Source organism: Bos indicus x Bos taurus, chromosome 3, assembly GCF_003369695.1.
Source record: "Bos indicus x Bos taurus breed Angus x Brahman F1 hybrid chromosome 3, Bos_hybrid_MaternalHap_v2.0, whole genome shotgun sequence".
NCBI classification, from domain to species: Eukaryota; Metazoa; Chordata; class Mammalia; order Artiodactyla; family Bovidae; genus Bos; species Bos indicus x Bos taurus.
In genome coordinates, this window is record NC_040078.1 from 74,301,978 (window position 1) to 74,328,992 (window position 27,015).

At 40.4% G+C, this 27,015-nt stretch overlaps 1 protein-coding gene across 8 annotated transcripts in view; it reads left to right on the forward strand.

Annotated features, from left to right (window-relative positions):
* Positions 1-16,041: 16,041 nt before the first annotated feature.
* The window catches only part of PTGER3 (prostaglandin E receptor 3), a 231,317-nt gene continuing 220,343 nt past the window's right edge, over positions 16,042-27,015 (forward strand). For 6 of the 8 annotated variants that reach the window (XM_027536890.1, XM_027536887.1, XM_027536892.1 and 3 more), the window contains exon 1: positions 16,045-17,183. In XM_027536890.1, coding sequence (XP_027392691.1) covers positions 16,290-17,183 — 894 coding nt within the window. In that variant the 5' untranslated portion in view covers positions 16,045-16,289. Of the gene's footprint in view, positions 17,184-27,015 lie in introns of all 8 variants that reach the window. The other 2 variants (XR_003510332.1, XM_027536894.1) reach the window with 2 other exon arrangements.

The following is a 27,015-nucleotide window of genomic DNA, read 5'->3' on the forward strand; positions in this document are numbered from 1 at the left end:
GAAGGAAGAATTGTTGGAGGTTTATCATCAGGTAGGTGAGGGAATAAAATCTAGACCTTGGTGATGGTGATAGCTTTGACTTTAAATAGGAGCCTAGACAGTTAAATATAATATCAGTAAGAATTAATTCAGGTGGCATTAGAGCCAACACAGTTTTGTTTTTTCCCAGCCACATTGAAGCACACGGATGCTTACGAGAGGGTGTTGTAGCATTGCACATGGTTAAAAGATGAACATGTGATACTAATAGTTTGCAAATGCCTGTATTTAGCAAAGTAAACATACTAGCATAAGAAAATAACAATAATTGGTAACATACATAAATGAATAATTAAAATATACATAAGAAGAAGAAAGCTATATACATTATTCAGTTGAATAAGACCTGGATTTGAAGGCAAAATGTATGTAGGACAGCCCCTTGCACATAATCTCAATCTAGTGGGGAAATGGTCTTATTTATAGAAGCAATAAAGTCTCTGCTAAAGTGGGAAGAAAATCAGTCTTGTATGAGTGAAGAGGCAAACTCTAAGGAATTGACTTGAGCAGTCTTGAAGGACAGGTTTACTGATGAATAAGGTGAGCTAGTTTGTGAAGCCTCGAGATTTGGTTGTGTTTTAGGAGATCCAAAACACTCTCGTGGTTTAAAACCTTAGAAAAAGAAGGAACCAAGTAATAATGCTGTCAGAAATAAACTGCACCACATTGAAAAGTGCTTGAAAACAGTGATAATTAAAGACCTTAATCGGGCAGTCAGAACAAAGAGTTTTGTACCTACCCACAAACTGAAACATCTGTGACCTGCCTGTTCTCTGTGGCATTATCAGAGACTGAGTACCTCCAGCCTGAATGTAATATGAAGTGAATGGGTATGATCCCAGTGGTGGATTTGGCAATGATACTTCATTTCTATCTGTACTCTTCTCCTGGAGTCAGAGCCAGATTTGAATTTTTACTTCATGGAGCCTGTATGACATTGGACATTTTTATGACTAGCGTATGAGTATACAGCAAATAACTGAATATTACTCCCTATTCGTGGCCTCAGATATTTTGTATGGTAATACTAAAGTATTCCTACTCACCCCTTTCTATAGCACCAGATCCATTAAACTGCCTACTGTGTGTCTTCTTTTTAAATGTCAAACTGTTTGAACATATCTAAATTCTACCCATGCAATCTGTCCATCAAAACTAGTATGTTTCACATTGATAAACAACATTATCAGTGATGTAGGATGGAGGGTCCTCTTAGATTTCTCTTTTGCCTTCCCACCTCAAATAAATCTGACTTAACTTTGAATCAGAGAAGGCAATGGCAGCCCACTCCAGAACTCTTTACTGGAAAATCCCATGGACGGAGAAGCCTGGTAAGCTGCAGTCCATGGGGTCACTAAGCGTCAGACACGAGTCAGCGACTTCACTTTGATTTTTCACTTTCATGCATTGGAGAAGGAAATGGCAACCCACTCCAGTGTTCTTGTCTGGAGAATCCCAGGGACGGCGGAGCCTGGTGGGCTGCTGTCTATGGGGTCGCACAGAGTTGGACAACTACAGCGACTTAGCAGCAGCAGCAGCAACCTTAAATCAGTGGTTCTCAAGCCCACAGTGCTCCACTACTGCTACCAGTGTCTTGGTTTATGGACTAAGATATTAAAGTTGGCTCTTAATGATTATTGGGCCTCCAGGCTGGCATATGGCATATGCAGATGGTAAAGAATCCGCCTGCAGTGCAGGAGACCTGGGTTCGATCCCTGGGTCAGTTGCTTGGAGAATCCCATGGACAGAGGAGCCTAGCAGGCTACAGCCCTTGGGGTTGCAAAGAGTTGGATGCAACTGAGTGACCAACACTCACTCACTCCCCCTCTGACATTTAGTAGAGGTCTTCCACAGTGTTTGCTAAATGATACTTAACCAAGTAGTTATTCTTTCAATACTCAGTTATTCTTTCAGTACTCATATAAGCTGTTTATGTTCATGTAATTTCCTTGTTTAAAAATTTTCCTATGGTTTTCAGGATTAAACTAAAATCTTTTCTGACTACCACACCTTCCCTTCCCCCTGCCAGTTCCAGCAGACTTGAGCACAAAGCCTATATAGCTATCCCCGTGAGCCATGCTGACTGCTTGTGATAAATTTCCATCTGTGCAAGTTTCCTGTGCCCTGTACACATCTCATTACCATCCCTTTTTCACTTGATCTTCATGACTTGATTCAAAACACTCAGATGCACACCCTGATTCCTGAGTTTCCATAGTTCAGGTGAATTTCTTGAAAGTCTTTTACCCAGTATTTCTAGCTCTTTGAGCATTCTATAGCTAGCACCATGTTTGACAAAGGAATAAATATAAATATGTTTCTTAGAGTTTAGTCAGTTTTTTCCTCCAATACTAATAAATGCTTATTCTTTACTGGAAAACATTTGGTTGCAGGAGTTTTCTTTCTGAAGTTACGATAGCCAGTTAGCAAACTGGACACTTTTGATTTTTTTTTCCAGTTGAATAGTTCCATTTCATCACAAGCTAATAAGGTTTGCATTTACTCATCCAGCTATGCTTCAGTGTAGTATAGAATCTGTAGAAATTGCATGTAAACACTGTTTATTGCCCTTGATGTATGCCAACATAAAAGGGTTAAGTCACTCAGACACCTCCAACTCTTTGCGACCCCATGGATTGTAGCCTGCCAGGCTCCTTTGTCCTTGAAATTCTCCAGGCAAGAATACTGGAGTGGGTTGCTGTTTCTTTCTCCAGAGGAACTTCCGAACCCAGGGTTTGAACCCAGGTCTCCTGCATTACAGGCAGATTCTTTACATCTGAGCCAGCAGGGAAGCCCGGTAAAACACCAACTTAGGTTTATGCAAACAGCTAAGAGAAGATTTCCATGGGGTCACAAAGAGTTGGACACGACTGAGCAACTGAACTGAACTGAAGATTGGAAATCAAGCCTTACTGGTATATGTTTTGAAATTTGTTTAGTTTCTTTTTATATTCCCGAAGATGGAAGCACAGAATTATTCTGATCCCAGGGATGGGGGAGCCTGGTGGGCTGCTGTCTATGGTGTCGCAGAGTCGGACATGACTGAAGCGACTTAGCAGCAGCAGCAAGAGAATTTTAGTAAGCTATTGGTTTATACCTAACGTCTGCAAAAATACCAACCTAAGCAAGTTTGCTTATGAATTGGTAAATTGAATTCCTTTAGAATGTATAACTCTTGGAACTAAGTTAAAAATTAGCCTTTGCATTCTTGTGTAGGAACACAGGTCAAAATGGTTTTGTGTTTATTAAAATATTGTCATATGTTTACTTAAAATTTAGAACAGTAAACATAGACTAGTTACAATCGTATTTAATAGGTTTTGAGGCCCTAAAAACTTTTAATAGAAAATAGCATAAAATACTATCGATTGATAACTACACCAGTGAAGTTCATTTTATTGGCAAAGATGATTTGGACATTTATTATAAGAAATGTAAATTAGGAGTTATTTGCTCTTTAGTGAACTAAAGACCTGAAAAAACATGAAAGTGATGTGGATGACACAAATCTGATGAATTAGTAATTACATTAATCCTCTTAATGACATTATTACCTCTAATTATTCAAATCTGCTGAAAATGTTGCCTTTTCAGTGTTTAAATACTTCAAATCAGAATTCTGAGCAGAAAAGATAAATCATCTTATTGTAATTTGGATTATGTGGCTATTAGAGCTTAAGAATTTTAATGTGATACTAGTGACCATGATCAGAGAAGGTTAAATATTTGCACCTTTGTAAATGGTGTGGTTGGAATTAGAGAATTGCATTGCTGTGTATCACACTGTTCTTAATACATAAGAAGCATCGAAAAGGAAAGGTCGCAAAGTGTTCTCGTTAATTCTCTACCAGAAATGAAGACCATGTAAGTACTTCTCAGGCTGCATAACCCGGTGCTGCGGCACCTGCATTACTAAAACCCTGCAATAGAAAAAATGCCAAGAGGATATTGGGACAATTCACTTGTAATATTTTCCCCAAATTATGGAAATGAATCTAAAACAGTTGATGTAAAATTCTTGAGCTTAAATGCTGCTCACAAAGCATTCCATATCAAGGTCTAAGCCTAGACATGGAAATTTAAGCAGATCTATTCATAATCAAGTTGTTGAAAGCCTGTGACGAAGATGAAAAGCAGCCAGAGAAAAAGTCATTTATATAGAAATAATAAGGATGACAGCCAGTACTGTCGGAACAGTGAAAAACAAGATCATGCAGTATCTTTAAAGGTATTTTAAAAAATCAGCCTATTCTATATATACCCGTTCAAATGTATAAACTTTGTAACTTCTCCAAAGCTGAATCTCTAATACAAAAATTAGATTTTTTTTTTTTTAGCAAAAGAAAATTGATATCAGATGGAAATTAGATCTAAACAGTAATAGCACAGGAAGTGTTATGTGGTTAAATACAGGTTTGTTTTTTAAGTCACTAAAAGATAATTGTTTAAAGCAAATAGACTGTGAGACTTAGGTGCAAGTAAACAGCAGAAGTTGCTCAGGTCAAAATGGGGGAAATGGAAGTGAGCTATTTGTAGGGTTATAAACAAAGTTGTACATATCTTGAAGGTACTTTGAGAAGATGTATGCTATAAAAGCAGCCACCGAACATAACCAGGAGTTACACATAATACACTTGAAAAAAATGGAATCACAAATAATGCAAAAGGAGGCAGAAAAAAGAAACGTGATGGAAAATAGTAGGTTTGAGCCCAACCACTGTTCAAACACTCCCCATAATAAAAGAGACTGTCAAACTAGATAAATGGAGCAAGACCCATATGCTCTTAAAAGAAATCTATTGTGAACATAAAGATACAAATAGGTGAGAAGTGAAAGGGTGGAAATAATGTAGTAAAAACTGATGAAAGAATAGGAATAAATCATGTATGTCAAAAGCATAATCAATCATAAGCATTTATGTGTGTAATAGTTGAAAACATGAAACAAAACTTGATAGAACTGTATGGCAAAAATGGGGAGATAAGTCAACTTGACCTAATTGACACAGAACTCACTAGCAACAAAAAACACTCTTTCAAATACACGGGAAGTTGATGTGTGCTCTATTTGATTCTGTTTACATGAAGCTTAGTTCAGTTTGGTCACTCAGTCGTGTCCGACTCCTTGCAACCCCATGGACTGCAGCACTCCAGGCTTCGCTGTCCATCACAAACTCCCTGAGCTTGCTCAAAATTCTCTGTCAAGTCCGTGATGCCATTCAACCCTATCTTTCGTTGTCCCTTCTGCTTTCAGTCTTGCCCAGCATCAGGGTCTTTTCCCAATGAGTCAGTTCTTTGCATCAGGTGGCCAAAGTACTGGAGTTTCAGCCTCAGTCTTTCCAATGAATATTCAGGACTGATTTCCACTAGGATTGACTGGTTTGATCTTGCAGTCCAAGGGACTCGCAAGAGTCTTCAACACCACAGTTCAAGAGCATCAGTTCTTCAGCACTCAGCTTTATAGTCCAACTCACATCCATACATTACTACTGGAAAAACCATAGCTTTGGCAGGCCTTTGTTTGCCAAATAATGTCTCTGCTTTTTAATATGCTGTTTAGATTTGTCATATTTTTCTTCCAAGGAGCAAGCATCTTTAAATGGCTGCAGTCACCATCTGTAGTGATTTTGGAGCCCAAGAAAAGAAAGTCTGTCACAGTTTGCATTGTTTCCCCTCCTATTTGCCATGAACTGATGGAACCAGATGCCATGATCTTTTTTGACTGTTGAGTTTTAAGCCAGCTTTTTCACTCTCACTTTCATCAAAAGGCTCTTTAGTCCCTCTTTTTCTGCCATAAGGGTGGTGTCTGCATATCTGAGGTTATTGATAGTTCTGGCAATCTTGATTCCAGCTTGTGCTTCATCTAGCCTGGCATTTCACATGATGTACTTTGCATATAAGTTAAATAAGCAAGGTGACTATACAGCCTTGATGTACTCTTTTCCCAATTTGAAACCAGTCTGTTTTTCCATGTCTGGTTCTTACTTGCTTTTTGACCTGCATACAAATTTCTCGGAAGGCAGGTAAGGTGGTCTGGTATTCCCATCTCATCAGAATTTTCCACAGTTTGTTGTGATCCACACAGTCAAAGGCTTTGGAGTAGTCAGTAAAGCATAAGTAGAAATTTTTTTGGAACTCTTGCTTTTTCTATGATCCAACAGATCTTGGCAATTTGATCTCTAGTTCCTCTGCCTTTTCTAAATCCAGCTTGAAAATCCAACAGTTTTCGGTTCACGTATTGCTGAAGGCTAGCTTAGAGAATTTTGAGCATTAGTTTGCTAGCATGTGGGATGAGTGCAATTGTGGGGCAGTTTGAACATTCTTTGGGATTGGAATGAAAACTGACCTTTTCCAGTCCGGTGGCCACTGCTGAGTTTTCCAAATTTGCTGCCATACTGAATGCAGCATTTTCACACCATCATCTTAGGATTTGAAATAGCTCAACTGGAATTCCATCACCTCCACTGGTTTTGTTCATGGTGATGCTTCCTACGGCCCACTTGACTTCACATTCCAGGATGTCTGGCTCTAGGTGAGTGATCATCTTGGTTGTGAAGCTCTTTTTTGTACAGTTCTATGTATTCTTGCCACCTCTTTTTAATATCTTCTGCTTCTGTTAGATCCACACCATTTCTGTCATCTACTGTGCCCATCTTTGCGTGAAATGTTTCCTTGGTATGTCTAATTTTCTTGAAGAGATCTCTAGTCTTTCCCAATCTATTGGTTTCCTCTATTTCTTTGCACTGATTGCTGAGGAAGGCTTTCTTATCTCTCCTTGCTATTTGGAACTCTGCATTTAGATGGGTAGATCTTTCCTTTTCTCCTTTGCCTTTACTTCTCTTTTCTCAGCTATTTGTAAGGCCTCTTCACGCAACCATTTTGCCTTTTTGCATTTCTTTTTCTTGGGGATTGTTTTGATCACGGCCTCCTATACAGTGTTACAAACCCCATCCATAGTTCTTCAGGCACTCTGTCAGATCTAATCCCTTCACTTCCACTGTATAATCATAATGGATTTGATTCAGGTCGTTTAATGGTTTAATGGTTTTCCCTACTTTCTTCAATTTAAGTCTGAATTTTGCAATAAGGAGTTAGTGATCTGAGCCAGTCAAAACTATTCACCTAGAAATATAAGTAACTTAGTGGAATTAAGAGATTACAGAAAAGAATACACCCTTAATATCTTTGGGGGGAATAATTTTATATATATAGAAAACTTGCCAAGATAATAAGAGTTCCTATACCCTTAATATTTGGCATAATTTGCAAGAATACAAGAAACCAATATTCACACATTACTGTTAACTCCAGATTTCCTTTAATTTCTACCAGTTTACCAGGTATTCTACAGAATACCTGACCACCAGAGTACTTTTCCAGTATTCTGTAGCTGCTAAGTCGCTTCAGTTGTGTCCGACTCTGTGCGACCCCATAGACGGCAGCTCACCAGGCTCCCCTGTCCCTCGGATTCTCCAGGCAAGAACACTGGAGTGGGTTGCCATTTCCTTCTCCAATGCAGGAAAGTGAAAAGTGAAAGTGAAGTCACTCAGTCGTGTCTGACTCTTAGCGACCCCATGGACTGCAGCCTAGCAGGCTCCTCCATCCATGGGATTTTCCAGGCAAGAGTACTGGAGTGGGGTGCCATTGCCTTCTCCGGGTATCCTGTAGAATGACCTTCATTTGGGGTTTATCTGTTACTTTCTTTTCATGATTAGACTGGGGTTATGGGTTTTAGAAAGGTTACTGTAGGAATGAAGTGCCTTCCTCATCACATATCAAGAGATATATCCACATGACATTACTGGAAATGTTAACCATCACTTTGTTAAGACAGGGTTTGCCAGATTTCTCCATTATAAAGGTACTACTATTTTCTTTTTAATACTATATTCTTTGGAAGCACAGGCATACGTTGGAGATACTGCTGGTTCAGTTCCAGACCACCACAGTAAACCAGGTATCACAGTAAAGCGACTCACATAAACTTACTGGCTTGCTAGTGCATATAAATTATGTTTACCCTATACCAAAGTCTGTTAAGTGTGTGATATTATGTCTAAAAGGACAATATACATACCTTAAGTCTAAAATACTCTTATTTTTAAAAATACCATTTTCTGATGGTGCAGGATTGCCACCAATCATCTATCTAAAAATGCAGTATCTGAAACTCAAAGCACAATAAATGCCTGAAAGTCATGAAGTCAAGCATACTCTCAATAAGGGGGACTATGTTTCAGTTCCTGGAGAGGGGAGTATCTACATATATTAAGCAGGCTTGCCTCTTTTTTACTCATTTATTTACTCATTTATATCAGTATGGGCCTGTGTATATTTACATTTGAATTATATTCAGGATTCCATTATTTTATTGGTCCGATTGTTCCAATTAGCCATTGGGAACTGTTTTACGTTGACTCCTGTGTTTTTGACATATCACCATCCTTTTGTCTTTTGAGCAGTCTAATTTTTGATAATACAGATGTTGTAGGCTCATATCTTCCCTGTCTCAGCCATCAATCAGTCATTTCTCCAAGGAGTTCTGGTGGTTCTTATTGAAGAATGATATTTAGAAAGTAAGATCTAGATTCTAGGCTATATAGAAATTTAGTATATGATAAATGGTATTTAAGAGAAGAATTATGATTTACTTAATAAATAGTGCTAGTTAGCTTAATAAGGTGGAAGTTTAACTTTTTTAATAAAAATTAAATCTATTTGATTAAACATTATTAAAGCAGTATTTTCCAAAATGTAATGAGTATAGAAATTAAGGAGAAACACTAACTTTCTTAAGCAATAATCCTAAAATCATAAAGGGAAAGATGAACATTTTACTGAACAAATTTTCTACATATGGTAGTAAACATGACACACAAAAAAGAAAAATGATAGGGTAGGAAAATAAGAAACAGGTGATGGGTATCTAAATATCCAAAGAGCTCCTGCGAATTAATAGTATAATGATAATCCAATGGGCAGTGCACAAAAATCAACGAGGAAGTTAATAGACATGTGAAAATGGATTTAACTTTACTAGTTAGGGAGATCCAAACTAACAGTAAAATATATTTTACTCAGATTGTAATTCAGAGCCTGCAAACAAAGCAGCAGGAATCCATGTATTGTAAGTGAATGTATCTTTGTATGAGCATAAAGAAAAATCTGAAGTCATACACCACAACCTGTTCATATTGGTTAGTTTGGAAGTAAAATTAAGGACAGGTGTAGAAAATATCACTAACTTTTAAAAATATATGGGCTTCCCTGGTGGCCCAATGGTAACGAATCCGCCAATGCAGGAGACAGGTTCAATCTGTGATCCAGGAAGATCCCACATGCCTCGGGGCAGCTAAGCCCGTGTACCACAACTACTGTGCCTGTGCTCTAGAGCCTGGGGCCCATGCACTGCAACTCCCGAAGCTCGCATGCTCTAGAGCCTGAACACCGCAACAAGAGAAGCCACCACAGGGAGAAGCCTGCACACGGCAAGACTCAGCACAGCCATAGCAATTTTTTAAAATAAAATCTACATGCTATTTAAGCTTTGCTTAGCTTATTTTGTCACAATAAAATTTAAAATGATAAAACCAAGACAATTAAAAACAGTAGCAGTAGATTAGGTAAATGATGGCAGTGACCTGAACCAAGATAGTAGCTGTGGAGATGGAGACAGTGAATGTGTATTTTGGAAATAGAATTAATATTACTGGATAATGGATTGGAAAAGAGAAACAATGGAAAATGAAGAGTCAAGGATGGCCATTTGATTTCTGGCTTGAGTTTGTGGATGGCATTATTATACATTGCAATGGGGAAGACTCAGGTATAACCAGGAGTGGGGAAGAAAATTTGAAGTTCCATTTGAACATACTGTGGTGTTACTGGGTTATCCAAGTGGGATGACAGTCACTTGGATAAATGAGGCTAGAATTCCAGGGGAAGTATAGGCTGTGGATACAAATTTGGGATCTATCAATCCTCTCCTAAGGATTTATCATGATAAAAATAAGCCCCACAAATGTACATACCAATAAATATAAAAATGTTATTGTAATTGCTGCTAATAACAAAAAATTATAACCTAAACATTCAGAAAAATTATGCCCCAAACATTCAAGAAAAAAAAGATTGTTCCTGGTATTTAATAAGACTATAAAGAATTTCTATATATAATGACCAAAAGTAATAATCACATTTGTTAAATGATCAAAAGACAAGAAAAAGCTGTAGGAGTACTTCTAGTAACAATGAGAGGGTAAAGAAATCAGAATTTTTCTCCTATTTTAATTTAGAAGGTTTATAGTCTTAAGATTAAATAAATTTGTTTAATGTATGAAACTCTGTGTGTGGTGTGAGATAAGGATTGTGTTCATTTTTATTTGCATATAGGTATCCAGTTTTCCCAGCACCATTTGTGAAGACTTTACTGAATTACCTTAACACTTTGTTGAAAATTAACTGAATTTGCATTTATGTATGTATGTGTGTATACATATCTTTATATTTCTGTGTATGTATATATATATATATATACACACACACACACACACATATATATATATATATATATATATATACACATACATATCTATATAAAGTGGGCTTCCCAGGTGGAACTAGTGGTAAAGAATCCACCTACCAGTGCAGGAGACACAAGAGCCGAGGGTTCCATCCCTGGGTTGGGAAGATTCCCTGGAAAAGGAAATAGCAACCCGTTCTAGTGTTCTTGCCTAGAAAATTCCATGGACAGAGGAGCCTGGTGAGTTATCATGGGGTTGCACAGAGTCAGACATGACTGAGCACACACACACACGTCTATATAAAGTTCAATGGAATAACATAAGCATATTATTCCATTGAACTGCATGTATATCATTATGCCAATATCACTGTCCTGCAAATAACAATTATAAAGTCTGGTTAAAAGATTTAAAACAACAACTATTTAAATTTATTGGAAAGCATTCAAAAGCACACAGAGCTAGGAGAAAAAAATAATCTCAAAAAAACTGCAACTGACAGGAGTAAGAATTAAGACTTCTGGTCTTTTGGACTGAGGTGATATCCAATCCTCATGACTATCTCATAGGAAATAGTAGTAGAGAAACTGCCCTCATTGGCAAAAAGTGCAAGAGATGGGAGTTCACGTTTAGAAAAACCACTGAGATTTAAATAGGAAATTCAAATAATGAGAACCACAGAAAGTGAACTAGAACTTCTGCCCAAATCTACATTTGACAGCCAAACTATATGTGAATGACAGAATCGCCCTGGAACCTAATTTTAAAAAGCAAGCTGAAGCTTCACAGGCTTGAAATACCAGGGCACAGCCCCAAACTGACAAAACAGCTAGAAATCAGAAGACACCCCCGCTATAAGCAAATAAACCAGACAGAATGATCCCCATCACTGAACAATCAACAAATCATATAGGTATGTTGTTGTTCAGTTGGTAAATCATGTCTAACTCTTTGTGACTCCATGGATTGTAGCATGCTAGGCTCCTCTGTCCTTTGCTGTCTCCCAAAGTTTGCTCAATTCATGTCCATTGAGGCAGTGATGCCATCTAACCATCTCATCCTCTGCTACCCCCTTTTTCTTTTGCCTTCAGTCTTTCCCAGCATCAGGGTCTTTTCCAATGAGTTGGCTCTTTGCATTAGATAGGATAGATCAATTCACAAGAAACCAGGCTTAAAGAGCAGTCATGAAGAGACGAGATAACAGTAGCTGCCTATCAGTGGAGAGAAAATGTTAGCGTTTTGAATCCAGGCACATTAACTGCCAAAAGGACCACCCCATCACCACCAAATCAGTAATCTTCAGAAGAAATGAAATCCACAGTCACTACAGTATATGAATGGTAATGTCCAGTTTTCAGTTAAAAATTACTAGGCATATAATGAAACAAAAGTTTGGAAAAGAGGCAGTCAATAAAAAGGACTTAGGGTATCAAGATAATTGATTTAGAAAAGACTTAAAGTGTCTATTTTGTTGAACTCTTAATTATATTGATTAATGTTTGAGAGCTACATCTACCTTGTGTTCCTGAGATAAATCTTACTTGATCCTGAATACTATATACATTTTTCTACTTTTTCTTCAAAACTGTACATTGTTTCTAAAATTGGGTTTCTTGATTTGCATGACATCACAAAAGCCACTGAGTTTAGCATTCTTTCTTCTGTTATTTTGGGTAAAATATCAAGAGTTTCCATTAAAATACAAACTCCATAAATGTAGAAACTTTTGTTTTTCTTGTGTCCTTGACGACTGTATGGTGTCTGACATAGTGTGGGTGCTCACTATTTATTTATTTTTGGCTGCACCATGCAGCATGTGGGATCTTAGTTCCCCCACCAAAAATTGAACCTGCATCCCCTGCATTGGAAGCAAGGAGTCTTAACTACTAGACTGGTAGACAAGTCTCAATACTTATTGAATAAATGACTTGAAAACATTCTGAAATTAGTAGTTGGCTCTATAGAGTAAGAACTGCAGATATTTTCAGATAATCAAGGGCTTGATTGTGTGAAACTATTAATTTTTCCAGTTCAGTTAGTCATGTCTGACTCTTTGCTATCCCATGGACTGCAGCACACCAGGCTTCCTTGTCCATCACCAACTCCCAGAGTTTGCTCAAACTCATGCCCATTGAGTTGGTGATGCCATCCAACCATCTCATCCTCTGTTGTTCCCTTTTCCTCCTGCCTTCAATCTTTCCCAGCATCAGGGTCTTTTCCAATGAGTCAGTTCTTGCATCAGATGGACAAAGTATTGGAGCTTCAGCTTCAGCATCAGTCCTTCCAGTGACTATTCAGGACTGATTTATTTTTTTTTTAATTTATGTCTATTTTAAGATTTCCTGATAGAAGTTCAGTAGAAGTATATACAATAAATTCATCAGCACTTGCTAAGTACTGACATATGTCAGAAATTTTAAGATGTAAGATACAATAGGGGATTTAAATTTATGGACTAAAATCACTTCTAGGCATAATATCAGTTAAAAATACATAACAGGTGAATGCATGCTTTAATATCTTTTCAAAAGTTTTTGAATATGTGGTCTTTCAGTTACCTTACTCTATAATTTTAATCCTCACTGAAATATTGGTTAGACAGACATTCAAAGAAAGACAGAATGACAATAGTTATGTTAGGCCCCTATGAAAAGTATCAGAGGTCCTTAAGCAAAGCATGTATTGTTCAGAAATTATATAGCATGTTATTAACCTTTGGGTCACTAGAGGGCGGTGATGTTCCAGACCAACACAATTCAGACTATTGCTGTTCTGACACCAAGAAGCGTGGATCCGGGGACATTCTGTGCCAGCATTCTATAGTGACACCTCAGATCCTCCAAATTACTTGTTTTCAAGGTGAATAACTACAAAACAAACAACTGAGGATAAGATGAAGCAATCAATACACAGAAAGGAGGAAAGTGTTATACAAAAATTCTGAAATGTAGTACATTTAAGGCATTGGTGGAGGTGAGTTAAGAGAGGGTAACATTAATTGATACTATATGCCCTTATACTTTTAACTCTTATGTAGTCTAACTGGTGTGTACTGCAGTGAGGGTAAGAAAAGTTTCAAAGAGGTCAAACATTCATAAATAAAACAATAACTTTTGATGTCACTGTATATTGGCTTTGGGTTTTTTTTTTTTGATGTATAAATCATGAAAAGGTCTTAAATTTTAAAATAAATATACAGTTACACTAAAGTTTTATTGCTATAACATTAAATTTTGATATCTACTTTACAGTTACACTAGAGTTTTATTGCTATAACATTAAATTTTGATATGTACTTTCAATCCAATGCTTTGGATAAAACTTGTATCAGAATACCATCAAATATTATTTTACTTTTAAAATGACACTTCAGAAAAACATTTTCACAAATATGAGTTTGAGACTAATTAAAACTAATAAAAGCTTGGGGGAAGATTTTAAAAATGAACCACTTCTCTATTTCTTCTTAGTTGTTCTCATTAGACACATGGCATTACAAATAAATTTCAAAAAAGTAAAAGAAAAAAGCTAAAACACGAAATTAGTGATGTGATTAATGCATGTTGTGAAAATAGAGTTTACGTTTTCTTTTTGCTTTTTCTCCTTTAAAAACTATATAGGCCTATAATGATTTTTTTTTTTCAGACTCTCATACAGAGACAAAACAACAGCATAGAAAGAATGCAAGGGAATATATTCCATTCTCATATCCTACCACTATTTTACATCCAATAAGGAGATCAACTAAGCTGGAAAAGACAAACAACTGAACTGACCCAGTCTTGCTCTGAAAGTCTGAGTAATGGTCTTCATAGGGCTGAGTAAATGGGCTTCCCAACTGGCTCAGTGGGAAAGAATCCGCCTGTGATACAGAAAACGTAGGAGATGCCGCGGAGTCCATCCCTGGAACAGGAAGCTCCCCTGGAGGAGGGCATGGCAACCTGCTACAGTATTCGTGCCTGGAGAATCCCATGGATAGAGGAGCCTCACAGGTTACAGCCCATAGGGTCGCACAGAGTCGGACATGGGAAACGACTGAGTTGAATGATTAGATCTAATTTCTTAAATATGAGGAAAAATGAAGTTCGAAAATAATTTTTAAAATCTTTCCATTCCCCGACAAGATGAAAAGGCAGAAAAACTAGTCTCTCCCTAGATTTGAGAACTGCTGGTCTTATCACCTGTTTAGAGTGGTTACGGTATCTATGTAAAGAATACTGTGCTTCAGATAAGAAGTTGGAGACTGGAGAATTGCTGAAAGACTTGGGCACATCCTTTAACTTCGGGAGCCTCAGTTACCTCACCTTAAAGGGGGAGTAATAACAATACTTGGAGGATGTCTGGGGAAAAAATAGGGAAATGGTTGTGAAACATAAAATATTGGCTTAGTAAAAGATGTTACTAGGCGATTATGCCCATTTTCACTAAATGTGAAGACCTTCATAACATCTAAATGCAATTTCTAGTCCTAATTGCATAAGAATGGTCCAAGGTGGAGAAAGATGGCTTTGTAAGAGTTTGCCTTGTTTCTCTGCCCCACCTCCCCTCACTCAAACAGGCTAGCAGCCTTTGATTTCAATATTTCAGATGTGCTGAAACAATGAAATAGTGAATGCCAGCCACCTGCCTCTAGCCCCTTTTGCCCTAACTTTTTAAATATTTTTAATTAATTAATATATATATATATATGTATATTTAATGTTAAGGAAGGAGAATTTAGGCGGGTGATGGAAGGGGTTGGTAGTTGGGATTTCTTTATTTTTGAATCTGACAGTCTGATTTTGTCTTCCTGTACCCTATTCCCTTAAATCTTATGGCACTATTGGTTTTTCAGTTTCAGTGCGCCCCTGGGGACAGAGCAACCTGGCCTGCTTAAGATCATGCGAGAGTCCCAAAGCAGAAAGGGAAAAATGTTCACGCTTATCTACGTATCAGGAGTGTGGTTTGCCTAGATTGCTCAGGGTCAGGTAGGTAAGATAACACTTGCCAGGGTTACAAAAGAGCGTCGGGAGGAAGATCCGGTCCTTGAGCGAGCCTCTGTGGATGGAGAAGGAGGAAGGCAAACACCTTGGCAACTTGCCTGAGGTGGGGTAGCCGAGGGAGACCTTTTATCCCCAGCCTCTCCACGAACTCTCCTCTGGCAGAGAACCTGAAGAGGCGCGGGGCCGCGCGGGGCAGCCTAGCTGGGCTGCCACTCCCGGCAGGAGCTGGGCCATTTCTAGAGGAGTCCTCCGGGGGCGGAAGGATGTTCGGAGCCCAGGCAGCCAAAGCAGTGATCAAGCCGCAGCGAGAAAGAAAGAGGGGGAGAGAGAGAGAGAGAGGGAGAGAGGGGGGGGGGGGAGAGAGAGAGAGGGAGAGAGAGAGAAAGGAGAGAGAGAGAGAGGGAGGGAGGGAGGGAGGCTCTCTGCTGCCTCTGCATCCTCCTCCCACTGCACTTTGGCCCACGCCCACGGGCGCCCCGCCCCCCTCGGGCTTATAGCAGGCGCCCGGGCACCTCCGGACGCCTGGGAGCCGACGGCACGGCTGCCTGCTTGGCCTGGGAGCCCGGGCGCCGCCGCCTTAGTGGCGAAGTGAGGCGGCGGCTGCGCCCCGCATCATGGAGGGCAGCCTAGCTGCGACCCCAGCCCCAGCCCCGGTCACCACCGACAGCCGCCGCCTCCTGCGCCGGGTCTGCCGGCTCTCGTCGCAGTTCTCAAGGTGCCGTCCCTTCCTCACCTCCAAGGCAATATGAAGGCGACCCGAGACCACGCGAGCGCTCCTTTCTGTACGCGCTTCAACCACTCCGACCCGGGCATCTGGGCGGCCGAGCGCGCCGTTGAGGCGCCAAACAACCTCACGCTGCCCCCGGAACCCAGCGAGGACTGCGGCTCGGTGTCCGTAGCCTTTTCGATGACCATGATGATCACCGGGTTCGTGGGCAACGCGCTGGCCATAACGCTCGTGTCGAAGAGCTACAGGCGCCGGGAGGGCAAGCGCAAGAAGTCGTTCCTGCTGTGCATCGGCTGGCTGGCGCTCACCGACATGGTCGGGCAGCTGCTCACCAGCCCGGTGGTCATCGTCCTCTACTTGTCCCACCAGCGCTGGGAGCAGCTCGACCCGTCGGGGAGGTTATGCACCTTCTTCGGCCTGACCATGACTGTCTTTGGGCTCTCCTCGCTCTTCATTGCCAGCGCCATGGCCGTCGAGCGGGCTCTGGCCACCCGGGCGCCGCACTGGTACTCAAGCCACATGAAGACCAGCGTCACCCGCGCCGTGCTGCTAGGCGTATGGCTGGCCGTGCTCGCCTTCGCCCTGTTGCCGGTGCTGGGCGTAGGTCAGTATACTATCCAGTGGCCCGGGACTTGGTGCTTCATTAGCACCGGGCCTGGGGGCAACGGGACTAACTCCCGGCAAAACTGGGGCAACGTTTTCTTCGCTTCTGCCTTTGCCATACTGGGGCTCTCGGCGCTGGTGGTCACCTTCGCCTGCAACTTGGCCACCATTAAGGCCCTGGTGTCCCGCTGCAGGGCCAAGGCCACGGCGTCGCAGTCCAGCGCCCAGTGGGGCCGAATCACGACAGAGACGGCCATCCAGCTCATGGGGATCATGTGCGTGCTCTCGGTCTGCTGGTCGCCGTTGCTGGTAGGTAGTTCCAGGGCTTGGGGAGTTCGGGGTGGGCGCGTGCGCGCCGGCGGGCAGTGAAGACTTTGAGAAGTGACAGCACCTGCAGGGGCGTGTCTGCAAGCAGAGAACTTTGGAGAGGGCTCTACCTGCGCTGTCTTGGTCTCGGCTTCAGAGCGTAGCTCCTCATTTACTTGCTGAGCACCTTCCAAGGGCAAGGCATCGCATTAGGCTCTGGCTGTGCACGCCTGGAGACCCCAGGGGTGCTCACATTCTAATCTGAGAGAGTAAGAAGATACCCACGTGTTCACTGCTGGTGCAGAAACTGGTTTCTCCCGGGAGTACTAGGAGCAGAATAGAATGGCGATGACAACTCTAGCCCGGTACTCTGGGTTTTCTCCTTATTTCAAATACCTCTCGCAAGTTGAGTCGATTTTCACTCTGCAGAAGTACTTTACCGGCGGCCCCCTACCCCGCAGACAGGCACAGCCTCTGAGCTAGTGCGCGTCCTCCCGCAGCAGCCGCCGCTCGCTTTGCTAGCAGGCAGACGCGAGGCAGGAGAGTGAAGGGGCTTCTCGCCCTCGGCCAGCCTCCGTCCTTTGAAATTGCGCTGCGCCCTCTAGGAAGTGCTAGAACCCACGGTCATCCCGTGGGCCCCGAGGCCTACTAACTCCCTCGTACCAGCTTTTGCTTGTCCTTGTGATCACTGCACGGGGCTGATGGCAAGGCCCTTTCTGGGATAGGACGTAGAGGTTTCTGCACTTACCAGCTCCTCACGGGGCCCACAGCCCGGGAGCAAGTGACGTTTCCACATGCTCCTTGTCTAACACCCGTTCTTACATCTTAATTTCCAGGTTTTATTCCGCAGTCCGTTTAGCTCGACATTTGGTGTAAGTGCTATTTACTAATTCCTGATGAATGGTTGCTTTTTTAGGCCCCCAGCAACCTGGCTCAGTAAATATTCCTGCAAGAGCGATCTGGTCATTGTGACAAGGTTACAACAGATGACATATCAGACCTAGAAATTTATTAGACAGTTGTGAAAACTCCTTGAATCTATGGCACAGTTTTCAGAAACCATCCACGTATAGGGTTTTTGTTTTGTTTTGTTTTTCCTTTTTTCTTGTTTTCGTTTTTATCTGTATCTTGCAGCTTATGGAATCTTAGTTCCCCCACTAGGGATCCAACCGGTGTCTCCTGCATTGGACTCTTCATGGCAGGACCATAGAAGTCCAGAGCTTTTCTTTTTTTAATTGTGATAGAATACACATGAAAATTCCTATTAGTTTACATTAACATTGTCGTACACCATGTACAATTTTAAAATCTTTGTACTTTTTAACAAAACTGTAGTTCCTTTTCTCCTCTCACCCAACCCCACCCCACCCCCACCACTCCTGCATTTGACAACACCGATATTCCAGAATACTCTTGTTTAATTGTGTAGTAAATATATTTAGAGCAGGAGTCTTGGCTTAGAATGGATCATAGGTGGTGACAAGGAGAGTTATGTTGGGACCTCATAGCCCACAAATCTCTGTAAGGTTTCAGTTCTGCATTCCAGAAGCTAGAAGTCAGGCTGATGTCATCACCGTGGCTTATCAAAGCCAGCACCAATTTTAGACATATTTACTTCTACTGTGTGTAGGTAGCCAAATAGAAGAAAAAAAGAATTCTAAATAATAAGCACTTTACGATCATTGAGAGTTAATGTAGCTTTAAAGGCAAATAGAGTATTTGAATTTTTCACAACAGTCATTTGAGTCCCACATATTTGAGTTCTATCACACTTTTTATATGTGTGCTCTATGTATCCAAGGAAAAAGGTAAATCATATAAATAAAATGCTTACTCATACAGTTAACCAGACTTATAGTTGTTGCTTTCTTTTTAAGTAGAAGAGAAAATAAGCAGTGTGTTTTTTATTTCAAAACTGTGCTTCTAATATGATGGGCACAGTGGCCTTATGAAGACTTTAGATCAGTTCTGAAAACTGAAACCTGGGATGACCAAACTCACTCTTAAGAAACCCTGTATTTGGAATTCATCTTAATTTCAATTAATATTTGCATATAAACTTCATTGGTTTGCAGCATTTTATCAAAGTTTATTGGGTCAGTTCTCATAAAAACATTAAACAAATTCAACATGTGATCATATCAAAGACAAGAAATTCGTGGTTTTCAAAATAGGTATTTTTTTAACTAAAGGAATTATTCTGTCTTCTGTTTTGTGTACCACTGAAGTTAAATCTCCAAATATCTTCAGAAAGATCTGCAATACAAAGTTGGAATTATTTCAAAGGAAATAAAATGGCAAAACTGCTCTCTTAAAAGGTTAGGGAATTGTAAGAATGAAAACACTAGAATTTAGTGAACTGAATTTTTAGTGTATTAATGCTGAAATGAGAGGGTTTTTTAAAAAATATGTTTTTCCTAATTATAAAATATAGATTCTCTGTTAGCTTTAAAAAAAAATGGGCAAAGGGTACTAATCTAATTATTCAAAATTCTTACTTAAAAGGATTCTGAGTGTATCTTATCTTGGAGGACTAACGTGATGATAATAATGTTCAGTTGTCACTGCTGAAAACCTTAGCAGAGAATAGATACCATAATAAGAAAACATCCCAACTGCTGCAAATTCCTGCTGTGTAAATAGGAGCTGTTGCTCGGTTTATCTGGTTTAAATAGAGGTTTATCTATGGTGCAAACAAAAGCTTTTAAACTTTTTCCTCCAGAAGCTATACAATAGAAAATCTGAAATTAAGTGAGAATACAGTGGGAAGTGATGTCACCATTGATAGATGACCTACATTTCTTAGTCAATATAAAGCATCAAATTCTGTTGAAATCAGTCAATTGGCTCAGCAGTGCAATCTGTTTGACTTATTATCATTAGATGTTTTTATGAACTACGATCACCAAATAGTCCAGTTGTTTGACATGATAGCCAGGTTTCCAGAAGCAGGAATAACCCGAGGCTGTTGTTCAGAGGAAGCCATGACGACAGTTTGTACTTTTGTACACCTGGTGCTCCTCAAACAGGTACAACAGCTACAATACTAATACTGTAAGGGACTAATACTGTAGCCATCTTAAAAATAGTAGACGAAAAGCTATCTACACTATGAAAAGAGATAATGAGGAACAGAGTTTCTCATCCACAACTTGGGAACTGTATAAAAGCAGCCTTAGGCACTTTGCCTTTAATCTTGAACCAGCAAATTCCCTGCTCAATAGCCACAGATGTGGGCAGAGATGCTTTAACTCAAGGAGATATTTTTGCAACATAGATGTAGTGTTTTTTAAGGTTAAGGAATCACTGACATTTTTTGACATAGAAAATTTGCCTTAAATGCACTACATGTGATAAATAGATGCAATAGGTTATTTTACAGAAGTAATGGTGTTTTATAGTGTTATAAAAATAACAATATTAGAATATTGTTAAGAATATTAGAACCAGATTTCTAATTCAAGATATTTGACTCTAAGTTTATTTTTAATCTTTTTTCTGTTGTATTGATTTGTTTGTTTGACTTAGCTAAAAGCCAGCAATTCTAGTGCTAATCATAGTACTGGGGAAATTATATATCCTTTTAAAATGCAAAAGTAGAGCTAATAGTTATCTAAGGTCTTTTTCCATGTGTTATGCTCAGTTTCTCTTATTTGGGAGAATCATGGTTTAAAGACACAGAATGAAAAATTTGAGAAGGAGACTTCTTGGTCAATTGTACTTTTGTAAGAATGGGGTTTCCAGTAGTCATGAATGGATGTGAGAGTTGGACTGTAAAGAAAGGGGGCAGTGCCAAAGAATTGATGCTTTTGAACTGTGGTGTTGGAGAAGACTCTTGAGAGTCCCTTGGACTGCAAGGAGATCCAACCAGTCAATCCTAAAGGAAATCAGTCCTGAATATTCATTGGAAGGACTGAGGCTGAAGCTGAAACTCCAGTACTTTGGCTACCTGATGAGAACTGACTCATTGGAAAAGACCCTGATGCTGGGAAAGATTGAAGGCAGGAAGAGAAGGGGATGATAGAGGATGAGATGGGTGGCATCAGCGACTCGATGGACATGAGTTTGAACTAGCTCCAGGAGTTGGTGAAGGACAGGGAAGCCTGGTGTGCTGCAGTCCATGGGGTCACTAAAAATCAGACATGACTGAGTAACTGAACTGAACTAAAGAGTGGGGGCTTCTGAGTGACTTGGGCTTTTGGACACTTATACGTAAGGAGATAGCAGATTATCTAAGTGATATATCCAGAAGCAAATATAACTTGAAGATTAATGAGATAAATCAGGGCTTAAAATGTAGGTTTTTGTACCTTGAGTTTATTAAAGAGAGCCAAGAATTAAACAAATTCTTAAGCCATCTTATTTGAAGACATTCAGATGGTCTAGAGTTGTAGCATACGTGTGACTCATTGGACTTTCTCCTTTGAAAAATCTGTAAAGGTCAATAACTCAATTATGAAAGTTTCCATAGGATCATTTTTCTGGGAATTACACTCAGGAATATCCACTATAGGCATTTGTAACAGAGGATGATTGATGATTTGTCTAGGGGAGCTGAGAGGTGGTAGTGAGAAGTACTGGGTGTCATGTTCAATTTTCAGTCCTTGCCTTGCAGAGCTAGAAAGCAGGGAGAGAAGTTCTCCTTCAAACTCCTCACATATGGGTAGCACTTTTATAGTCCACCAGTGTGGCAATGGCACCCCACTCCAGTACTCTTGCCTGGAAAATCCCATGGACAGAGGAGCCTGGTGGGCTGCAGTCCATGGGGTCGCTGAGAGTCGGACATGACTGAGCGGCTTCACTTTCACTTTCCACTTTCATGCATTGGAGAAGGAAATGGCAACCCACTCCAGTGTTCTTGCCTGGAGAATCCCAGGGATGGGGGAGCCTGGTGGGCTGCCGTCTATGGGGTCGCACAGAGTCGGACACGACTGAAGCGACTTAGCAGCAGCAGCAGCAGTGTTCTACATGCATCTCTTTCACACTTGGAAACTCTTGGAATCTACAACTGTAGCATGTCATATTCTGAATCCCTCTTTTCCCTCAATTCCTTATCATAGAAGTAAATAAGTGGTTTGTATTTCAATTCCTGCCTTGCTTCTTGAGAATGATTAGATGGCCTCTTAAGTCCTTCTTTTCCCTAGAAAAATTCTAATTTTCAGAGATTAATGAGGGTAACCCAAGAAGGGACCTTATTTTTCTTGGGGTTCCTCTTATATCTTGTCTCCTTGTTTATTTTATGGTAAACATAGTAATTCATCCTTACACAGAAATGACAATTGGACAGTGTGTGACTTTTTTAAATGAGAGGGATGCACACTCACGCATGTGTGCACACATATGCACACATATACACACATGCGGAAATAACACTGTGGAGTAGTGACTCTGCTCCCTTTATTCGGAACACTTTGGTCTCCATTTTCCAACTTTACACCTCACCCCTCAGCCATTCAGGACAGCTGCCAAGCAGTCACTGTCTTGGATTGGCTAAGGTCCCAAGTTAGCAGTGACTTTGTTAGAGGAACCTTCCTTGAGCCTCTTTAGGCTTGGTTGGGTGCTCTAGCTGTTTGGTCCCACAACACTTACCTTGCAGATCCGGTGTCTTGATCTGAGTCACACTTTACTGAACATTCTGGTTAACTGACCTCCTGAGGGCAGATATAGTAACTACCAGTAAATTGTTCTTTTCCTAGGAACTATCATGATGACCAGCCATACACAATATGTCCAGTACAAGCCTATTGAGTGAATATCTGAGCACATAAATTAGAAGACAGGTTCTTGTCCCAGTGACATAACACAATCCTCTGTGTGACCTTAAACGGCTTGCTTGATATCTTTGTGAACACTTTTCTTTTTTTCCTGTAAAATAGGAATAAAAACACCAACTCAACTTATTTCACAAGATTGTAATAAAAAGCAAAATAAATGTATGTGAAAATAGTTGAGACTATTTCTTCCATATTAAGAATACTACTGTGATGTTTTATAGATGACAATGTTGACTTCTTGTCTTCAGATAGACCTTTCTCCCAGGAAACTGGAGAAAAGAGAGACGTGATGTTTCACAGCTTGATTAGTTATAATTAATTGGTGGGGAAATGTGGTGGAGAATGTAACTTTTCAGAAAAAAATTAAGAAAACGGGCAAATAAATATTGTAAGATAAATATTTGTAAATCTTTGCAAGGTATAGTAATTCATCCCTGCTCCCTGCCTCCGTCACCATCACCATTCTCTCAGCTCTGGGATGCTTTCCCCCTCACAACTGCCAGTTAACTCTCTAAACCTAAAACATGCTGGATTCCACCTCCCCTTCCTTTGAACTTGGAGGAGTACCCACCACCTCATGCTCTGAAGACCTCTGTCTAGAATATGTCCCTTATCTTTCCAGTCAGGGACTCCATGTGCTCAGACCTGTCCTCATGTAAATGAGTTGAATTAACTGTGCATTTAGTTGCTATCCTAGGTCAAATCATTCTGCAGACCTCTTAAGGCTAGAGCCTGTGCCTTGGTTGTCCTCATCTCTTCACAGGTGATCCAGTGTTGGGGCTGCACAGATTCTCCACCACTGACCCATAGTCCAGAACTGAGTTTACATGAGCCTTAAATCAGACCAAAGCATGAGAAACACACAGTTGTAAACTGCCTCACAGTTAGTCTAGGTCCTGACAAGGCATTAATATTATTTGTAGTCTGCAAATAACACAAAGTGTAATTTTCCCATCCAGTAACCCTCCTAGAATTCTCTTGGGCATCATTTATAAGGAGAACATTTCAGCATCTGGTCTAGTCACCTATTCAAAATCAGTATTTTATTTTACCCTTGCTGATTTTTATGATAGGTGTTTGAGGACTATAAACCTAAACATGAAAGATGGTGGCAGAGATAGAAGAGGAAGCTTGATTTTTCTCACTTTAATTCTGTTGAAAAGAAATTAGGTACTAATTTAGGTAAGAGTCATATCATATAGTGAAGTGAAAGTCGCTCAGTCATGTCCAACTCTTTGTGACCCCATGGACTATACAGTCCATAGAATTCTCTAGGCCAGAATACTGTAGTGGGTAGTCTTTCCCTTCTCCAGGGGATGTTCTCAACCCAGGGATCAAACCCAGGTCTCATGCACTGCAGGCAGATTCTTTACCAGCTGAGCCACAAGGGAACCCCAAGAGTCATATCATGTAAGTACAGGATAAATTTTACACCGAACAAGATTTTTACAAATATTGGTAATACAAAGACAGAAGGTCAAGTTGGAGCTGGAAGTATACTTATTTTAAGCAACTTTTTTAGTTAAAAAAAAAAAAAAAATATATATATATATATATATATATATATATATATATATATTTGACTGTGGTAGATCTTAGTTGTGGCATGTGGGATCTAGTTCCCTAAACAGGAATGGAACCTGGCCCCCCTGGATAGGGAGCACAGAGTCTTAGCCACAGGGTCACCAGGGAAGTTTCCTATTTTAAGCAATTATTGATCTAATAAAAATCAAATATAATTTTAAGAATGTACTTTTCACTAATCCTTTATTTCCTTTAAGTAGATTTGATCTTTTTGTTCCTCTTTCTGAATATTCAGTATGTTATTTTCTGTGCTTGAGAACATGCTGCTGTTGGTATGACTCATGAGCATTTGGAAAAAGAAGTATGCTGTTAATGCTGAAAATACTGAAAGAGAGATTCTAAAAAATACGGTGTGTTTTGAAGAATTCACCAGTCCAATAAAATGGAGCTTTCATTGTGGTCTTGATATACGAAATTTCCCTGATAACGTTCTACCACTTTGGGTCAAGTAGAGCACACACATCCACATTTCCCTAATTAATCCAGTGCCTTGGCAGTCAATGGCACAAACAGCAGTCAGTGATTAAGTGACCTCTGCCTCTGTTTCATAAGAACAAGAGAAAGCTATTGAAAAGCAGATGGAAGGTAGAGAGAGCAAAAGGCACAGAGCCCGCGGTTCTCGTCTTGGCTTTTCTACCAAAGGATAAAAGTCATCCTATCTTTCTGGTTTTCCCTTTCCTCGTGAGTAAAATAAAAACACTTATCACTCTAACCTTGTTTTCCGTTCTGACTTCCTGTGGCTCAAAATAGATAAAATCATCCCTTTTAGACATACCATATTAGGTATGTGGGGGGAAATACCCAAAAACGTCTTAAGAATCATAGAAATGTATACAAATGAACAGAATAGATCATGCATTCTGTTATATAATTATTCTGTAAACATGTATTGAGTGCTTGCTTCATGTCTGCCTCTCTGGTGATACAGTGATGATAGGGTAAGGTTGAAGATATTGAGCAGTTACCTGGCTCTAAGGGGCAGTCTTCATGTCATGTTCCACGTGAAGGACAGTCCTTGTGGAGCCGGGTGCCATCTGTGCTGTACTTGGTAGCCCTGAGTGTAAGCCAAACAGACATGCTAGCTTCTTCCATGAAACTTTCAATCTACTAAGGTAGACCCACAGAGAATAAACCATTGATCCAGTAAACAGATGTAACCAGTCTGGTGGGTCATCACCCTGGTTGCCTTTCTGCCACATGGTGCAGCTGCTGCAGGTTGATCTTGTCTGGGCTGAAGGGCAGTGCTGGTCCACTGGCACCGTGAAGCCCTCATGGAGCATGTCCCTGCCCAGGCTGCAGTGGGTCTGTGCTTGGGCGCCATTGTTAGGAATCACATTCATTCACACCCTCTAACTTCAGCCATGAAGCTCAGCAGCAATTTTCTGAAGCACAACCACTGTACTAGAATTAAGGACACAGAGAGCGGCTGGCCCCTGGCCACATACTGCCTGGAACCTCCTTCTGGGGTCCTTAGAGTCTGGGTTGTACTCAGATGACTTTCTCACAAGTTTGTCTTTCTCTTCCAGTAAATTTTCTTTTAAGACATTCCATGTCTTCTCCCTCTACTGAATGCAGCCAAAGTTGCTCTCTACTAAGTTTCTTGGCTTCAGATAGTGGGAGAGGAGGTTAGATTTCTCTGCTTTTTTTTTTTCTCCCAGAAAATATGATAAATATGATGGTCTACTTCTTCCCAGGTAACCAGCAATTTATACCGGGGGTGTTGTATGGATTTCCTTTGTTGTACCACACAACTCTCTGCTATGAAAACCAACTCAGTCAACATTTACCAAAGTGAATGTTTCTTATTTCTGTAATACCTGCTCCAATGTGACTTGCTCTGCCCACCTGAACAGGGAAGAGCAGGGCAGCTTCTGGCATCCCCCTACATACATCATGAAAACAATGCATGTGTGTATGGAGTCACTTCAGTTGTGTCTAGCTCTTTGCGACTCTGTGGACTATAGTCCTCTAGGCTCTTCTGCCCGTGGAATTTTCTAGGCAAGAATACTGGAGTAGGTTGCCATTTCCTTCTCCAGGGAATCTTCCCAAACCAGGGATCAAACTGGTATCTCTTCTGTCACCTGCATTGGCAGGCAGGTTCTTCACCACTGCGCCACCTGGGAAGCCCACATTAAAACAATGGACGTGTTATAAAGGCAAGAAAAAGGTGCTTTGGCAAAGTGTCAAGGAGGACCTTCTTTTGATGCATTGGTGAATGTGTGGGTGGTTAAAGAGGATCTCCCTAAGAAGACATCATTTATGGGGAATCTTGAAAGTTGGTACATTGAGGAAGAAAGAGCAACTTGTGAAACTCTCAGTGTAGCAAAGAGCTGGAAGCATTTGAGGAACTTAAAGAGTGCCAGAGTGGTACATTAGCATGAATAAAAGGAACAGTAGCTTTAAGGTAAAGCTAGGAAGGGAGGCAGGGCCAGACCATGCAGAACCTTGTCATTTTTGTTTGGGAGTTTATAGATTTT